Here is a 19,476-nt window from a genome sequence, read left to right on the forward strand (position 1 = left end):
GCTTAGGAGCCAATACATGGAGTGGGAAATCTGTGCCCTGATACAAAAACAGCACTCACAGCACTAGCTGCACAACTCAAAGCCACACACAGCTCTTCAGAGGTGGCAGGGAGAAGACAGAATTCACAGTGGAAATTCAGAGGGACTTACTCAAATCAAAACTAAAGTCAAGGCCTGGATATTTCCTCTATTTGATGCCAAGTATTCAACAAATGTTTCTCCCACTCCCCAAAAAGAGTTAAAAACAAAAAACGTGATTGCTTCATATTTAAAACTAATTTGTGCTCCTAAACATGAGCTATGTTTCAAATATAAAAGAAGCAGATAAAAACAAATAAAAATGTTGAATTATTCCAAGACTAACTGTGAAGTTAAATATTTCCAAATGACAGAGTGGGTCAAATTTCTCTTCAAACATTTATTGCATTTGCCTTATGAGCCAGGCTTTATCCTAAGTACTATTCAGAAATTAATAACTTGGTCCCTGCACTCAACAAGTTTACAGTATAGTGGGAGACACATACAAACGGGAATGGAAATAAACGGTAAAAGGCAAAAATGCAAGGATGAAGGATCATAGAGGCTATCAGAGGAAGTTCATTGTTTCCACACACACACACACAAAATAACTTTAAAAAAGTAACATAATAGACCCAAGAGGACCTAAAAAAGTCCTATTTACTCTACTCATGGTTCTCAAACTTGCAAGTCATTTGGATTGATGCCTCAATTCTCCAGTACCTTAAAAATTTGCATTCTTCCTTTATTTTATTCACCATGTTATTTTAATAATCTTAGACTAAAGATTGAGAAAACAAATTATTTTAAAACAATTTATCCCATCAATTAAAAAAACATCTACACCCAAGTTCATAACAGCATTATTCACAAGAGTCAGAAGATGAAAGCAACCCAAGTGTCCCTCCATGGATGAATGGATAAGCCAAATGTGGTCTATATATACAATGTAATATTATTCAGCCTGAAAAAGGAAAGAAATTCCCACGCACACTACAACACGGATGAGCCTCAAGGCTCATCTTTTCCTTATAAATTACCCAATCTCAGGTGTCTTTTTATAGCAATGCTAAATGAAATAAGTCAGTCACAAAATGACAAACAACTATAGTTCCGCTTATATAAGATATCTAAAGTAGTCAAACCCATAGAAACAAAGTAGAATGGTGGTTGCAAGGGACTGGGGTAATGGGGAAATGGGGAATTGTTTAATGTGTACACGGTTTCACTTTTGTGAGATAAAAACGTTCTGAAGAGTGGTTGCACAACCAGTCTTCAGATTATATGCTTCAGTTAAATACTTAACACTACTGATCTGTACACATAAAAATGGTTAAGATGGTAAATTTTATGTTATGTGTATTTTACCACAATTAAAAGTAAAAATAAAATTTTCAAGAGGGATCATGTTATAATGCTACATGGTGTATTGTCCTGAAGCTCTACTCCAAGAAAACATGATCGGGGCACACAAAGGCCCCAAATGTGAGAAAATGCAATACTTTAGTTCTTTTAGTCATGAATAAATACATTGTGATGAGAAGGATGAACAAACTTTTAAAACCTGTTCTTGCCTTTATGGGGAAAACAATACAAGCAAACTTATTTAGGTCATAGCAGTTACTGTAAACATCCCAAGAAAAGCTTATTAATAACAGCCACCCACAAAGGACCTGGTTTCAACCAAAGAATGTCATGGAGTCAGTGAAAGGAAGGCTGGGGAAGAATTGTCCTGTATTTTAGAAATAAGAATGTTAGCATCTTTCTGTAGTTCAACTTGGATTTAGAGATCACAAATACGGCCAATTATTTTAAATAAGGAAATTGAACTAGATCGTGTCTGAAGGACCTTCTGGCTCTAAACCACAATAATTGGTTGCTTGCTTGATAAAAGAAAAAAAAAAAAACAGGAAAATACCCTAAACATTTATATCAATCCTTGATTCTGCTATCAGTGGAGTAACAGAGGCCACCTGCCTGAATCTGTTACTGTGTCAGTGTGGAAATGTACTGGACTAGGCCCCTGCCACTAACTTGTTCTATGACCTTTGACAAGTCATTGCCTCTCTGTGGGCCTAATTCTTCTACTCTGTAGTGGAAAGATTAGACCAAATGATGATGAAGGTCCCTTCCAGCCATTAGTGCCTATGATTAAGGATCTGTGGAGCATGGTGATTAAGGCTGCAGAACAATGTGAATATACTTAATACCATAGAACTGGATACCATAGAGTTGACCATAAAATGGTCAGTTTTATGTTGTATATCTTGCCACAGTAAATATATTTAAAATAATTAAAATAAAAAAGATAATAATCTGAGAAGCAAGACAGCCACTCTGAGCAACAGTTTCTAATTAGAATAGCAGGAAACAAACGCCTCAACAAGAGGCCTCTAGGCTTGGTTTTTATTTCTTTTTTTCTAATCAAGTAGTCCTTCATGCCCAAAGAAACATGCAAGTACACTAAAGATGATGCTATTCAAAGAAAAACTTTTCATAAAACAATAACTCTTTCGATATTGTAACTACCTCCACATTCAGCATTTGAGTTAGATTTGTATATATAGTTTTTATAAATTGAGTCTCCCCTATATACAATATGGTCAAGAGAGATGCACTCTGGACCAAATCTCACTCTCAGCAGAGCAACTACTCTCATTTCTTCCAGCCATGTAAAACAAGCAACTCAACTCTGGCTCAAAAGCAGGGAAATAAGTTTATTATCTTCTGCCAGGATTTTCAGATCCTGGGGAGATGCCTCTGCACTAAAAATCAATACAAGATTTTTCAAGGTATTCAGTTTTGTCACTTGTTCAGAGACAATGGCCTCAGAAAAGAAGATGAACTGCCTTACTTCCTTTTCCTCCCTTTTTCTGCATGCTGCCCTTTAAAGATATGCTCTTTGTGCCATAAATTCAAAGGTTGCTTTTATGTCCAGTGGGGTGGAGGGAGGAAGCTCAGTGTGTTTTAAACGGTGAAATCTGTCAAAGTCCCAAAGGCTCTTGTGATACAAATCAGGTCATCCTATACAGCCTGAACCCCTAATTCCACAGAGGAAATAAAAACCATTTATAACTCAAAGTAACTAGCAGTAATAGGTCAATGCACTTGATTGGTCATGAACCAATTACAGAGACACTGCTTGGTGCCTCAAGGATGAGAAGGGGTGGGGGTGCACCTAGGCCCAGCCCAACACTCACACTCCTGCTTCCACCTCCCATCACCACCTGCTGCCAGATACAGGCAGAAAAATTATGTCCAAGGAAAAGGGGAATTACCTTGTCCACCCTGTGTCATCCTGCTCTAGACTGGCAGAGAAATGTCTTGGAAGTCCCACTCCCACCCGCTTATCCCACCAGTTTAAGATCCACTGAGGTTCAAGCTATCATAAGGGTCAAAATATTTGGACACTGACCTCTGCTATTCTAACAGCTGTACTAGGATTGCCATCTCTGAATGGCATGCCCGAAGCTCCCTCCAAGCCCCGCCCTCTCTGCGAGAGCCAAGGCTTTGAAATTCTCCTGCTTCCCTACTTTCTCCTAAAGGGAGACCATCAAGGGAAACAATTGAGGCAAGAATGGCAATAAGATAGAAAAAAGTAGCAAAAAGAGAGAAAGAAGGCTTCCAAGCAGAACATTTATATGTGGAAGATGAATAGGGCCGAGAAGGTCTTTAAGGTTACTTAATTCAACCCATGAGGACACTGAGAACTCAAAACATACAGTTGACAACAATGCTGGTCCTAGACTTCAGGGCTCCACCTCATGTAACATTTTTGGAGTGGTTGACTCCTTTGAGAATCTGTTCAAAGCAATGGAGCCTGCTCACCAGAAAAACTGACATTTATACATCATTTCTAGGGAAGTCCTGTGATTGTCTCTAGGACAATGTTTCCCCAACTAGCCTGATGATAAGAATCACCAGGACACCTGCTTACAAGTCAGATTACCAGCTCTTTTCCTAAAATTCTAATTCAGTAGGTCAGAGGGAGGGTTTTTGTTTTGTTTTGTTGTTTAGAAAAAACAAACAAACCAACCCTACAGGTGATTCTTTAGGCAAGCTTGAGAAACACTGCCCAGAGGCAGTAGGTCCCTAAACCAGCTGTGTATTAGAACCACTTGAGGGGCTTAATAAAAAATGTGGCTTTCTAAGGCTCATGCCCAGATATACTGAATCAAATTCTCATGGTAGGGGGTATATGTGGTTAGAGGTGATGCTGATGCCCAAACTGGTCCAGGAACCACTGCTTCAGTGGTTCCTGAACTACAGATAAGCAACCCATGTATGACTCCATCCAGCTTGACTCATTAGTAATTTGGCTTGGCCAGAGCCTAATGGCTATGATGGGCACCAGATCACTCACTGCTTGACATACCACCAACATGGAACAGAGTGCTTCATGCACTGAAAGTCTGTTTCCCTAAGGAAACTTGCAAAATATGCTTGTATTATCCATGAAGGCAGGGATAGTTATCTGTTCTGCTCACTGCTGTATTCTCAGTGTCTAAGAAAGCAGATGGCACATAGAAGGTTCAATACATATTTATCGAGTAAATTAACAGATGAATTAATTTACACATGCATTAAAATAACTGAAATCACTTAAGTTGGGGTATGACTGTCCAATGCATGTGTGAATCTGTAGATTTATTTCTATCACCAAGAAACTCTCTATCAAGAGTCCTCTAACTTGAAAAATCAATATGAAAATCACTACTATTTCAGTAATATTATCAGTATTATCATTGACCAAATTCTACGTAGATAGCCCATTATGAAGTAGCAATTATATCCTAAATTAAATTAGCAAAATTAAATCCAGCAGGATTATTGCTGTCAGTCTAAGGGCTTTTGGTATAGAGTTTCAAAGGTAAAGCAGCATTTGCAGAAACCTAGGATGGATGATAAGCATTGTCATTACGTAACACATTTAGTGAGCACTTGCTTTGTGAAAAGGATCCCTGAAGACATTCCAGTCTATTCAGAGGGATAAGACATAAGCAGATAAGAAGTTAACCATGAGATATACCCAAAGTAGCCCATGGAGATTGCCAGATGGGTGACATAGAAGCCCTGTACAGGAAGTAAGCAGTCAGTGCCTGCTGGGAGGGCGGAAGAAAGGCTTCATGGAGGATGGAGATTTAGCTTCGACTTGAAGCATCATATAATATAAAAATAATAAGTAGTTCACGCTAGATCAAGGAATGAGGGAGCAGAAAACTCAGTTTGAAGACAATCAGTAAGTAATATTTCATTAATATTATTTTTATTATTATATCATTAATATAATTATGTATTTCCACTATAGATAAAAATAGAAAATATGACTAAACACTATAAATTTCTATAAGCCAACCACCCAGAGATTCCTTTTGGTGTATATTCTTTCAAGATTTATTGTTAGCATATTTGTTGTGTATCTATTTACATATGTGCATAGTTGTCTATGTGTATTTAATTTGGTATTTACAGATTTATACACACATATACATAGACCCATATGGGCACATATTCATATATGTACTTTTACAAAATACTAATCATGCTTGTGGTGTCCAGTGAGAAGGATCTCAAGGAGGTACAGGAAAAATGTTCACACCCCAGGCACAAATCACCATCTCTCCTTGGTTACCCCTAACTCCACACCTACTATACACACTGAAAATGATGGTGCAAATTATTTAACGACGTAAAATAACATTCTAACACGTTGAGGGAAAAAAAGGAAGTTATCGTGTATGTGCCTGATCCCACATATACACTTAAAGATAATTAGCCATGTCTATGTATTATAATATGCAGAGTAAAAGGACTAGAAGCAAAGCCTCAAAAAGTTAACTTGGTAGTGGAACCTTGAGTGATATTTTCTTCTCTATGCTTTTATGATGTTCCAAATTGGCTCCAGTAAACATGCATTATTTTGTAATCTGAAAAAAATCAATGTAATAAAACATAAGCAATATAAAAACACACAGATAAATTCAAATCTGCCTGTGAGCGTCCTGCTCAAGATGCATCTTTGGTTTTTGAGCAGCTAAAGTCAAATTAGCATTAACAAGAAGACAGAGAAAGCAAAGCTCTTGTATTGGTCAAGCCCTGACTTCAAGGCTCTTGGCCTTCTATGCCTGCCTTTGAGGTGTCTAGCGGGTGGGTCAGGTGTACGGAAAGCAAGAAAGCCTTGATAGGTGTGGGTGAGGGAGGAGGGCGCGCCTCCCTGAGCCCCGCCCAGCCACCACCAGCGCTGCTCTGACCGCCACCATCTTAACGCTGCTTCCCCACAGGCTGCAACGTGCCCGCAGTCTAGACTGCGAGGCCGCGGGCCGCACCGGAGCGCGCAGTATCTTCCCCCGGACTGCGGCCGCCCGCACCGCCAGCCACGGAGCCCTGGCCCGGGCCCGCGGTTTCCCTTTGCGACGCCTCCCCGTGAGTCGACTGGGCCGTGGGTATCGAGGGCAAGCAAACAGAAACCCCCACTGCCCACCGCCGCTGCCGCCGCCAGGAAGGCGCTTTGTCATGCCCGGAGCCGGCGCCGGGCAGCTCTTTGCCAAGTTTCACCTTCGGTGACACAACTTTTCCGTGTTTCTTTTTTAGGCAGCTGCCACATCACGAGGCTAATGAGCACACTAAGGTTTGTAATAAACCTGCCTGCCAGATACACAGGAACTGAGGGAGGCTGGTTGACCAGACCTTTCAGCGCGATCGTCGGGTTCCCAGCTAGCCGAAAAACAAATGCTCCCTGGAATGAGAGCATCTAGGAGCACCTTGTCCTGTTTCCAAGAGAATGGCTCACATTGTTCCCAGAGCTCCGAAAATCACTCACAAATTCAAGAGCTCTTGGAAGCCTTAATGTTCAATAAACCCCCCAAGGGGAGAGGCAAGCATACACACAGAGAATCAAAGGCAAAATAAGCAGGTCAATTCTCAATACTTTCAAAGTCACCACTGAAAGAAGATTCTGAAAATATCTATGGGCATATTCAAGAACTGCACTCAGCCTGTCTTCTTTAGGTTGTTTACTTCTACTTTTAAGAGCTGGATAAATATTTTAAGAACCCTAGCTATTTACTAACCCTCAACTCCACAACAGTAACAAATGCTACATTATTTGGAGCAAGTTTTGAGAACTGGGTTTCATGTTTGTTATGAAATTTACCTATAGCCAAGCAATAGACCCATCACTGTTAATTATTACCATTGAGCAACAGTTCTACAATACAGATAAACACTACATGATTCTCAACTTCGAGAACTATAATTAATATGCTTGTTCAAGGCGTTGTGTCTCTCTTAACAAGATATATTTTTGGAAATATTATCTAACTGAAGGCAGCCTAAATAGTACACAAAATAAAGCTTGCACTTTTTTATTTTTCCATTTAAAATGAGTTATATAAGTAGTGAAAAACCTCTTCTGTGGAGCTACACTTTGTTGTGGGGGGTGGATTTATTTCATCACGATTAATATAGCTATCAAAGGAAAAAATCCAGAAATGAAAATCTTTCAATGAACTCAGCACACCCTGAGGAGCCCCATTCGGTTAATAAAAACCACTGACATTTGTTAACAAGAAAAGGAGGGGGGGAAAGGAGAGTCGGAGGAAGAACGGGTAGGGTTGAGAGACAAAGAGAAGGGAAATGAGACATAGGATTCTGATGGGAGACAGACTGAAAGCATATACCATGTAATGAAAGCTAAAATAAACAGGTGGAGTTTTTACTCAACAGTGAATTAAGAGAATGTATAATCTTGAAGACACAGGTGAAACAAGGTCCCAGATGCAGTTGCAAAAGAAGGCACCATTGTTTTTAAACCAATATGAAAGCCAAAGTCACCTGGCCAATGTCCTGTAGCAGTGGTTCAAGAAGATGGCCAAGTGAAGTGAGATGCACATGGGAAAGTGAAAAGTCAGAATGTCCCAGGCCAGAGAAGAAGGAAAGGGCACCCCGGCACAGCACCTGATAGAGAAAAGTCACTCAAAAAATGTTCAGATGTTTGTTTAACTGAACAAAGACCACAGCCCTGGAGCAACCATGCATTTAGTATAGTCACACTCCTCCTAATTATGTCCAATTTGGTGAATGAAGGTAATTTTGTCTTTGTGCAAACCTGCATTAGAAAAACTCAGCTGTGCTGCCTAGGAAGGGAGTGTGATATAGTGGTTAGTGGTTAGGAGGTAGATTTGGAGTCAATCAAATCTGGTCAAATCCTCACTTCACCATCTTGTTAGCTGAGTGACCTAAGGATGGCCTTGGTCTCAGTTTCTTCATCTGTCACATTGGAAGAATAGTGTGGATATTCATTCTCCATACATTGAATGTCCATATATTGTTATGAAGATTTCATGAGATATTTCATGTCAATTCCCTGGCCTGTAGTCAGTACTCAGAAAATACTATTATTTTTAGGACACCAGTCAAAATTATTTCTCCCACGTATCTAGGTGTTAGAAAGTCAACCATTAACTATTGAATTCTTTGAGTGGAAGCTCTACCCCAGGCAATCTTTAGATAGAATGTAAATATCCCTAAGTATTTATCAGATTAAGCCACCAGGAGGCTCTGAAAAAGTCTTTCTCTATCACAGTGCCTTCTGATATGACAACAAAACAGGAAGTGAGCAGGGCATAGGACCAATGAGTTTTCATAGGCGCATGGCATATGCATTCATCATTTATTGATTACTACAAGGCCAAGCACTGTGTTAGTAATTTGCAAACCACTAGCGGTGTGACTTCATATAAGCTACATGATCTCCATGAACTTCAATTTTCTCATCTCTAAAGTCTGTATGTACTTAGAGCTACTGTACTTCATTTGGCTGTCAGGATTAAATTAGATATATGTAAAAATAATGTTTGCCTAGTAAATAGTAACTGCTCAATAATTTACAGGCTACTATTATAAAGACAGCAATGTTCATTATTGTTATTTGCTATTGAAGGATGAATAAAACATACCTCTGCTTAAAGGATTTCCCTATCTTTCCCAGGTCATTCAACAACTACTCCTAGAAGACTAACCATGTCCAAGATTCTATTGAATGCCCCAGTGTGGGGCAGGGTGGGAGTCTTCCAAGAAACTAGAGGACAAGACGAGAAGGGTTATCAACAGGGGATGAAGAGTGTTGGATGGGGAGGTGGCTAGGTGTGGCAGAAACCAAAGAGTGCATACAGGAAAAACTAATAGATGATGATAGAAATAAAAATAGGAGGCCAGGCACGATGGCTCACACCTGTAATCCCAGCACTTTGGGAGGCCAAGGTGGGTGGATCGTTTGAGGTCAGGAGTTCAAGACCAGCTTGGCCAACATGGTGAAACCCCATCTCTACTAAAAATACAAAAAATTGGCCGGGCGGTGGTGGCGCACGCCTGTAATCCCAGCTACTAGGAAGGCTGGGGCAGGAGAATCACTTGAACCCGGGAGGCAGAGGTTGCAGTGAGCGGAGATCACGCCACTGCACTCCAGTCTGGGTGACAGACTGAGACCCTATCTCAAAAAAAAAAAAAAAAAAAAAAGAATAAAATAAGGGTCGTCTTTAGGTAAGGGGAATGACTAGAAAAGGGCATGAGAGAACTTTCTGGGGTGACAAGAATGTTCTGTATCTTGACTTTGGTGTGGATTTTACGGATGTAAATATCAAAAATCATTGAGATGCACACTTAAGATCTGTACATGTTACTACAGGTAGATTTCAATTACAAAAAAAGGAAATTGAGTTTTACTGTTTTTCTTTTCTAATTTGGCCTTTGACTAGGCCTGCCTTTCACCAGAAGATTCTTTTCTTTCTTCCCAGCCCTACTTACAGGAAAACCACAAAAAAAAAAGGACAGACATGTACAACTAGGGATTCCTTTAGGCCAAAGAGTGATTGTCCAGACCAAATCTGATGTCTCTGCAGGCAGGCCAAGCAAGCAACTTAGCTCTGGACAGCCCTATTGTACTCCCTAGAATGTCAACCACAACCCTACACCAGCAGAAGCCTTTGCCTGTGGGGAAGGTCATTAGCCAGTGACACTAGTACTATTTCCATTTGAAAATCAATGCTAAAAGTAATTTCAAAGGGCAGAGGCAAGAATAGCCATGAGAACTGCTTTACAGTAATCACAATAAACAGTCATTGTAATTTAGACTTAATATTTATTACAACTCAGATCCCTTAATATAATAGTCCTTCATATGTCCATTGTACCCTAAGAATCAATAATTTATTTCTTTTCTAATAACCCCCCCCATTTTCAGAATTAGTACTCTGGAAAACACTGCTTTAAAGGAAAAAAAATGACCATCCAATTCAAGGAGAAATCGGATCTGAGGCCTGGAGTGGTGGTCATAATGACTACTAAATATTATTTCACTTCTTTAGGAAATTAATGCATTTACCTGGAAACCCACACTCTTAGGAAATGTTTCATCAATATATGACATTCAAAAAAGTGATAAAATGCCATGTTAAGAAATGTCAGAAATAAGATTCAACTAAGTTTGTAGAGCTGGTACATTACAAATAGATAACCTACATTTCAAGTTGATGACGACTAACTAAGATGATCCACATTACACAGGACAATGAGCCTGAAATCCACTCTTCAGCCTGTGCGGATATGTCATGGTGATGATGTGTCTTCTTGATAGGGAAACATAAATCAGTGACTGCAGAAAATGAGTTATGCAGACATTTGTGTTCTGTACTAATTGCTAAAACTATATTATGTGCCTAGCCTTCACATTTCAAAGATAACGTTAAGCTGAGCAAGGTAATAGACATGTAGGATCCCCTTCATCCACTCTACTTTAACGCACATGGTTTTTCCCTGCTCCTTCAATTGCTTAATCTTGACAATTATTGTCCATTCTTTTCAAATTTCTCAACTCCAAAAATATAAGTCATACTGAAGCAGACACTAGAAAGCCTTTTTATTGGATATATTTGAAGAACTGCAACACATTCTGGTTGTTCTATGTTGATTGTAATTCCCAGAATAAGAAGTTGATTTGGACATAAAACAGCACAGCTGCAAAGAGACCTGGAACGCTAACAGTTTCATATCCTTACTCACCGCCTTACAAATCTGCCCTCTGGCTTATCCAATTCTGATTCCAATTCTCTCCCTGATTCCAATTCTCTCCCCAGTCCTGACCCTGTCCTCAAAGCCATCCATAAAATCTCCCCGCTGTGGGCATCGACCTCAACTCTTTCCTTCACTCCACAGCTCACCCTCTGCTTCTTACCCAGGCCCCAATTCAACATCCATTCCCACTCCAACCTCACCCACATCTCCAGACCTAGGACACATACTAACCCCTTTAAATTATTTGAACTGTGCTGAGAAGAGGCTTAGAGGAAGCAGTACAAAGCTAGAGAGAAGATACAGTACCCCTAACCCATGCCCCAACTTGCTCCCCCTTCTAGCTTTAGCTTTTGTCAATAAAGAAGCTACACGCTGCTACAAATAATTATGAAGAGGATTTGGGTATAATGTGCACTCATTTTCTCCACCTATCCCCAAGAACAGACCAATATTTCTGATTAGAGATCTCCCTGGTCACACCTCCTTAGCAAGGCTATGATCACCTCCTTCGGCACAGAAGAGACTGTGTGGCTTATGACACTGTATGTAAAACCATGGGACCATGATGTCAGAGTGAAAAAAACAAGTCCCTACATGAGTAATAGACAGATGATCATTGTTACTTTTTAATAAGAGGTCACCAACCTCATAATTTCTTGTCGGTAAAATACCTCTAAACATCTGCTTTTGCCTGGCGCAAGTCTGAGAAAGACACCTGATGCAACCTATTATAGTAAACTACAATGATCAAGATGATCTTTTGGAAGGCATTCAGGACTCAAGACTAGATATGCTGGCTATATGACCACAATGCCCTGTCCTTCTTAAGTAGGATAGGGTAGAAAGACTATTGGAAAGGGCCAGGAAGTGAACAGAAAACGAACTGTGGTGTAAATGCATGGGGCCACTACAGTCCATTACAACAGCAGCTGTACAAGTGGCTGGCTTCTTGGGCTATGCATGGAATTGTCCTCCATTGTCCAGCAGCCAGCATGAGCCCAGCCTGACAACAGTGCTGTCTCACCAAGAGAACCCACGGCCCACAGAGCCTTGAAACTTGCCTGGATGTGGTGGCTGTTAAGCTAAGCACAAAGGAAAGGGTTGTTGAAAAGAGCACACCCAACTCCAAACATGTAGCCACAAACCTAAAGACAGTTTTGAAAGCGAGAATTAGCTAGCATTTTTACTTAATCCAAAAAAGATTTGGTTTTATCTATAGCAGCCTACAAGATTTCCGATGCCACAGGAAAACTGTTGGAACAAACCAGAAACAGCCTTAACTGAGTGCTTTTCCAACAGAAGACTGATGAAAAGATCTTATGTGACAAGGTAGAGAAGAGTGAGTCAAAGCTAAGAGAATATCTGCTTGAACAAACAAATATTATGCTTTCTTCTTCCCTGAAATGGAAACAGATCCTCCGGTCCAAGAGCCGCGTGACTCAAACTATATACACATCTGCCAATTTTAAAGTTTATACAAAGCATAAATAAATACACAAAAGGCGACTGGCTGCACAAGAGGCCTTTTTAATAGTTTCAAACAGAATCAAGGTCCCCGCCCCCTTTCCAGAGAGAACAGCCTATCTTGTCGGGCTACATTTTTGAAAAGGTTATGAAAAAGATCAGTGTCCATCACTGGTCTTAACCTCAGTGAGTTGAAGAAAATGTCATTTAAAAAGACAATCAGCAATTTACGTACTCTTAAGGCCATATTTCATTCAGCAGCACAAAATAATTTACTGGAAACCTACTACCTGTGCTTTAAAAGCTCTGGAAACACTGTACTCTATAATAATTGATGTAGTTATGATACACTGTGGGTATGAGCCCTAACTGATGGGGGTGGGAGGCTGAATTTAAATGAGCAGTAGACTCTGAAAACAGATTATGAAATTCATTCAAACTGTTACTAAATTATTTGATTTCATCCAATCATCTGTCACACCACTGTTCAAAATTAAATGTGCTTGATCCTATATCTTGTTATGTTACAAAGAATATGCCAATTGGTTTTTCAGCTTAAATGGTGGTGGCAGGGCACACTAGCTCATTCCTGTAATCCTAGCACTTTGGGAGGCTGAGGCAGGAGGATCACTTAAGACCAGGAGTTTGAGGCTGCAGTGAGCTACGATCACGCCACTGTATTCCAGCCTGGGTGACAGTGAGCTCTCTCAAAAATATATTTTTTTAAATTAAGAAAGAATCATGGGTGGGGATTACATATCTGTATATATATCTGTCAAAACTTACAAGACTATACACACACAAAAACAGGTGAATTTCCTGGATTTTAAAATGGGAGAAGTATGTTAGCACCAATAAAATATACAGCATAAAAAAAAAAAAAAAAAAAAAAAAAAAAAAAAAAAAAAAAAAAAAAAAAAATTAAAGATGACCTATATATAGGAAATTTGTAAGTAAGGAAAACTCTTCAGAAATATGGTCAACATATATAAACCCTATTGACTAAAAGATAAGTAGACCTTGTACCTTTCATCTCTAATATAAAAAGTAGTCTTTAAAATTTAGTCACATAAGACTTTTCATATACTTGAAAGAAGAAAATACTAATGGCTACTACACACTTACTATTTTGAAAATGCTCTAAATTCAACAACGAACAGAAAGGCTGAAATGGCAATCTTGCTCTTAGCAGCCAAAAGCTTCCCATCTTCTCGGGCAAGTAAACTCCCTTCTTAAAAGTTGCCTTGTAAAATTAATTTATTCTAATTACAGCCATAATTTCAAGTGCTAATTACACAATTCCTACAGAGGTATGTGGTTTCAAATGTGGTGAGTCAACACAAGAAAATGTTATGACACATGCCTAGTACAAATTTGTATTATTGAATTACAGAAACCTGTCCTGTTTCCAGATGCGTTAATCCATTCTGGACAACTGCAAATTATATTCCTAAAACAGAAACTCATTTTCTGTGAATGAATTTGGTTTCAGGGTCTCCCAACGGTAGCCTGAAATAAACCTGAAGTAACCACCTGATGGAAATCAGGAACCAAAGTTCCAGAAACAAACGAGAAATACTCCCAGAGTCAACAGGGGAATGACGTGCCTAGATCAATCTGGTGCTACATTCTTTAATTACATTTACTTCTCTGGGCCCTCAGTGGAAAACAAAACGATTTAATGACCCTGAAGTCATTTTCCTTTATCATATAAATGCCTGTTTGAGACTCAACAATTAGGAGAGCTCTGGAAACCTACAGCTGTCGTTCTACTTTCCAAAGTTACTCTTTCACTTGGGATTGAATGCCAGCCTTGAGCCAGACCGGGGGCAACAACGACCCTTATGACAACGGATCTAACCCCTCCACAAACTTCCGGAACCTTCGTCACCCTTTCGCCTAGTTGGGGAAGAAATGGCTCCACTTAGAAACAAGGATAAAGGCCTTGAGCTGAAGACTTTGACAACTTTCCGCGGGGGAGGGCTGGTGCTGCCCTAGAATCTCCCGGGAAAGAAAGCTCTGAGAGATGGGGAGAGGCGAGAAGGAGGAGAGGAGAAAAAGGAATAGAGAAAGGAGTGGGAGTGAAGGGGGCCTGAGGGCTCAGGGAGGAATTGGGGCCCCCATGAACAAAAGCTGGGACTCCCCGCGCTGCAACCTCACTTCTGCAGTGGGGACTCAGCGTGGGTCGCTGCGGTCCAGTGTGCTTGGGGCCCTCAGGGCTAGTCCAGCCCACTCCAGCGTCTGCTCCGTGGCCATTCCGGACACTTGCACCTAAGGCACCTGCTGTTCCCCACTGCTCTTCCACATTCCCTCTCTGTGCCTCTTTCTGCACCCCGGTCTTCAAGGCCGCTGTCTCCAGTTTACATTCTGGGGCTGATCCCAGTCCTGAGAAAGGCAACGGCTAGAACCGGCAGAGGGTGGGGGGCGTCCCCTTCCTTTGCCTTAGTTCTCCCCAGCCTGAGCACCGCTTTGCTGCGCCTCCCCAACCCGCCGATGGGAGGCCCTGGGCAGAGGCGCGCACTCCAGGGGGACCAGTGGTCGGGTGCCCCGGGCGCGGTGGCTGAATCCCAGCAAGCAGAGGAAGAGGACTGCCCCCTCCCGCGGAGGCCCACTCACGCTGGGCACTAGTGGCAAAGGGACAACAGCCTTTGTTCTCCTGGGGCTTGGCGAGGCTGTGCTGCCAAAGCGCAGCGCGGGCGGCGCCAGGGCACCAGGATTGCTCACTTTTGCACGCGGCGTGTCGAAGGGTGCAAACTCCTGCCTTCCCCGAGGGTTGGGGTGGATAAGGAGTTTGGGATTAGGAGATGTCCGGGGTGGGGGGAGGAGGAGGTGGGGGGAAAGGAGGGGGGAGGGGTTCTGCGTCTCCACCAGGCTCTTTGTTTGCATTGGGGGCGGGGAGAGGGGGCTGAAGGTGGGTTCAAGCTTGAGTTCTGAGAGCAGGGCAGATTCCTGAGTATGTCACCATGTTGCACGCGCGCAGCACACATATGCACACTCGCGCACACGCACACACATGCACTCATACAGACAGGCGGCCGGCTGTCAGCAGACAGCGCGGTTCCCGGCGCTCCGGGCTGCAGCAGCTTCGTCTGCCCGCAGCGCCACCACCGTGCGTCCAGAGGGGGAGTGGAGGAGGCTGGAGGCACTCGAGGGTCGACAATTCCGCGAGGAAGGAGGGAAAGTGGTGCAAACCTAGATCCACCCCCTAGCGACCTCTGCCCCCCCCCTTTTCTCCCGGGGTCGCAGAGGTCATGGGCAGCTTAGGCTCCGGGAAGGAGGCAAGGAGCCGCCGGAGGGCGGCGCGCACGCGAGGGGGCGAGGGAAACGAAGGAAAGGAAAGCAGGCGGACTCGGCGGGCGGGCTTACCCTTAGAAGCATCTTTCTCCTCTTTGGGCTTGGTCACCTTTCCACTCATAGATCCCAGCTTGCTTGACAAGGTTCGCTCAGAAGACGGAAGTCCTCGCCGAGCGGGCCGGACTTGGGAGAGTGCTTAGGGCGGCAAGTCTCGACCACGAGCTCCCCTCGGTATGGTTCGGGGCGGAATCCGCTTTTCCCCACCGCTGCCGCCGCCGCCGCTGCCTACGAGAGAGTGGGGAGGAAAGGAAAGGGGTGAAGGAGGAGCCGCCGTCGCCGCCGCCGCGATCCCGAGCGGCCGGCCGCGGGAGGAGCCGCTCGCCGCGCTCAAGAAGTGAAGAGACAAAGCGGCGCGGCGCTTCCTCCGCGCCCCGCGCCCTCAGCTTCTGCCCGCCTGCGGAGAGCCACGCTCGCAACCCCCGGGGCGGCCGAGAGGAGCGGCCGGGACTCCCCGGCTTCACTGCCGGCCTCCCTGGGCTCCGCGCGGGCCGCTCGCTGGGAGTTGCCTGGGTGGGCTGCCCGCGCACTGGCAGGCTGCTTTCCCCCGCCTCTCCCAATCCGCTGCGGGCCGCCAACTCGATCAAAATAAAACCCCGAGGAAGGCTTTTAAAAAAATCAAAACAAAGATAAAAATATTCACTTAAAAATAACAAGCCTCCCTGAAAGGGAAATGTTTGAGCATGTGATGAGCAACGTGTGAGCCTGTTACACCGCAGAGTCGCGCAGCTTCTCGCCCGCGGGGAATCGGGAGGAGAGGGTCGCCTCTTTTCTTTCTTTCTATTTAATCCATTTCCAGATTCCTCTTATTTTGCCAAAAAGGGGGCCGGAGTTGGTCGCCGGCGGAGGAGTGGGAGACGATGGCCCTTACCTGCTCTCTTTCTCTCTCTCCCTACACCCACACCCCCTCGGAGCTCGCCCGCTCCCTCGCTCGCGCCCTCCTTCCAAAGAACTCTCCGGTCCTAGAGAGCCACGAATCAACACCGCGGCGCATTCTATATAAACGGCAAGGTGTGGGCACGCGGAGGGTGGGGGCTGGCGAAGGCGGGGCTTCCCAAAGCCGCCCGCCCGCTGTAGTAAAAGGAGAGCTCGGCAGGGGCGCGCCGACGTCAGCCGCCGGCTGGCAAAACCCCGGCGAGCCCCGCGTAGTGCGGGCGAGCGTGTCTGCGGGGCGTCCCCTGGCCCCTCCGGGGCAGGGAGGGCCCGCGGGTGCCGCTGTAGCGGGCCCCACCGCTGGCCAAGGAGATGGAAGCCGGGCGCTCCCCCCACCCCGGCCCCTGTAACTCCTCTACTCCTAGCGCCTGCTTTCCCAGGCCCGTGCTGGTCGCCACCTACACTTTGGGGACTCCCCTGTTGGCAACTGCTCGCACCGAGCAGTGGAATCTCAGTCCGGGAGTCGACGACTTTTCGCTTCTGGCTAGCTGCTCAAGTTGAAACAGTCGGGCTCTCAGGGGGGAGTGAAGGGCTCTCTGGGATCTGGGTGTCAGTAGGTCAGAGTGAAACTGACCGCGGCGGCTGCCACCTCCCACCCCCACCCCCACACGCAGGCCCCTCCTCCTAGGGCTGGTCGTTCTTGTTGGTAAACTGGAAGCAAAGAGTGCCCACCGCCCAGGATGGCCAATCCCAGGCAAACGGGTGAGGTGGGACTGGGGGCGAGTGCTGAAGAGGAGTAAGTAGGATTGAAACGTTGCCTGAGGAATACTTGTGACAAAACCCAGAGAAGGTCCCTGAAGATTAGAACTAGAAGGAAAACTGCTCAGGAATTGCTCTACAGAGGGCAGATGGGGAAGGAAAGAGAGAGAGAGAGAAAGAAAGGAAGAAGGAAGGAAGGAAGGAAAGAAAAAAGGAAGGAAGGAAGGGGGAGGGAGGGAGAGAGAAAGAAAGAAGGAAAGAAAGAAGAAAGAAAGAGAAAGAAAAGGAAAAGAAAAGAAAGGGAGAGAAAAGGAAGGAAGGGAGGGAGGGAAGGGAAGGGAAGAAAATGAACGAACTAGGGAAGGAGGGTGAGACAGTAGTCAGGAAATAGCCCCTGGGGCGTCCTGGAAAACCTTTTCTGCGATGGCCTCTTTTTGTGCATGCGAATCCCTGGTAGCCTCGTGCTCTGTTGAGGGACTGGGGTGGTGACTAGCAGGACTTGGTCCTCAGAACCGTCCATTAATCAGACCTTAGGCTTGAGCCTGGCCATGAAGGCTCAGTAGCGACTCCCATGCAGAAAATTCGTTTTCCCTCATCCTACTCAGCCCCACCCCCTTCTTAATTCGGTTTTGTTAATGGCATTAAACCAGGCGAAGAAATCATATAGATGGATTAGTCTTACTGAATCCCAGGCGGTAACTCAATTACAAGAGCCTGCTGTGGCTTTCAAAACCAGGAGTGTGGGCTGCCCCTGCTCCCAGTCCAGGTCTAAAGGTCGGCAACCCTCTAAACTCAATTTGCAGCCTCCATCCTCAGTCTGAGAGGAACTCCAGGCCCATTTTTCTTGTAAATAATATCTAATAATCTGGGGCTTGATGACACAATGTGATTATCCAACCCAAAGTTAGACCATTAATTAATATCAGTTGTCTGGGAAGGAAAACATTTCTCTTCAAATGATCGAATTCAAAAGGGTTGGAGGTTTAGATTGGTTTAGAGGAAAGGTCGAGGGGAAAGGAAGTCCTACCCCAAATCTCAGCATTATGCAGTATACCCATGTAATGAACCTGCACATGTACCTCCTGAATCTAAAATAAAAGTCAAAATTTTTAAAATAATAATAATTTACACCCAATAACAGTAAACATCAATTTAGCATCTAACCTGTGCCAAGCAGCATGATAAATGCTTTTACATCATTATCTTATTCCATTTTCACAACAACCCTAAGGACGTGTTTGTTTTGTTGTTATTTTCATTTCACAAATGAGGAAAATGAAGCTCAGAGAGGTAAAGTAACTTGCCAGGAGGTCACACAGCTGGTACATGGTGCAGCATGGATCACAAAGATGGGCGGCAGGCTAGGATACCAGGTGGGTCTGTCTCTAAAACCAGTGTTCATCTGTTATACCACGTGGTCTCTCAAAACTCCTATCAGCCTCTTAAAAAGAGGTGGGAGGCACATTTTCACTGATCCTGTCTGCCAGTTCTAAACTCCTAGGTCTTTTAAAACTTCCCTAGCTCAGCACATTCAATCAAAAGCATACACACACATACTCCTCCGTTGTGTACATACTATTTAATTTGTCCACATCCCCCCAGTAAGCAACAATACCTTATTTTGGGAAAACGGTCAGTTTCTGTCTTGGAAGATATTAAGCATGGCATTGATGTGGACACTGGGTGTCTCAGCTTTCCTGCCATGTTAAGATTTCCAGGAAAGTTCTCTCCACAGATAAGACCCCTCTCTAAGCCCTATCAACAATGACACCTCTAGCAAGGGTAACTTCCAGCTGGAAGCTAGATATTCTGTTCCTTAAAGAAGACTAATCTTCAATATATGACTAAACCTAGGTTAGTTAATATGATCAAGGTGAGTTGAGATGTCTGCTTCGGAAAATTAGTGGAGTCTATCTGTCCATGAACACAAACAGGTAAAAT

General features: G+C 43.9%; 1 protein-coding gene across 1 annotated transcript in view; it reads right to left on the reverse strand.

The window, feature by feature from the left end:
• FGF13 (fibroblast growth factor 13) overlaps positions 1-16,840 on the reverse strand; it is a 585,452-nt gene extending 568,612 nt beyond the window's left edge. The window contains exons 1-2 of the mRNA XM_055267593.2: positions 16,775-16,840; positions 15,919-16,131 (exon numbers count right to left, since the gene is read on the reverse strand). Of these exons, the coding sequence (XP_055123568.1) occupies positions 15,919-15,967 (49 nt within the window). The 5' untranslated portion in view covers positions 15,968-16,131; positions 16,775-16,840. The remainder of the gene's footprint in view (positions 1-15,918; positions 16,132-16,774) is intronic.
• Positions 16,841-19,476: the final 2,636 nt, after the last annotated feature.

Source organism: Symphalangus syndactylus, chromosome X (genome assembly GCF_028878055.3).
Source record: "Symphalangus syndactylus isolate Jambi chromosome X, NHGRI_mSymSyn1-v2.1_pri, whole genome shotgun sequence".
Taxonomy (NCBI): domain Eukaryota; kingdom Metazoa; phylum Chordata; class Mammalia; order Primates; family Hylobatidae; genus Symphalangus; species Symphalangus syndactylus.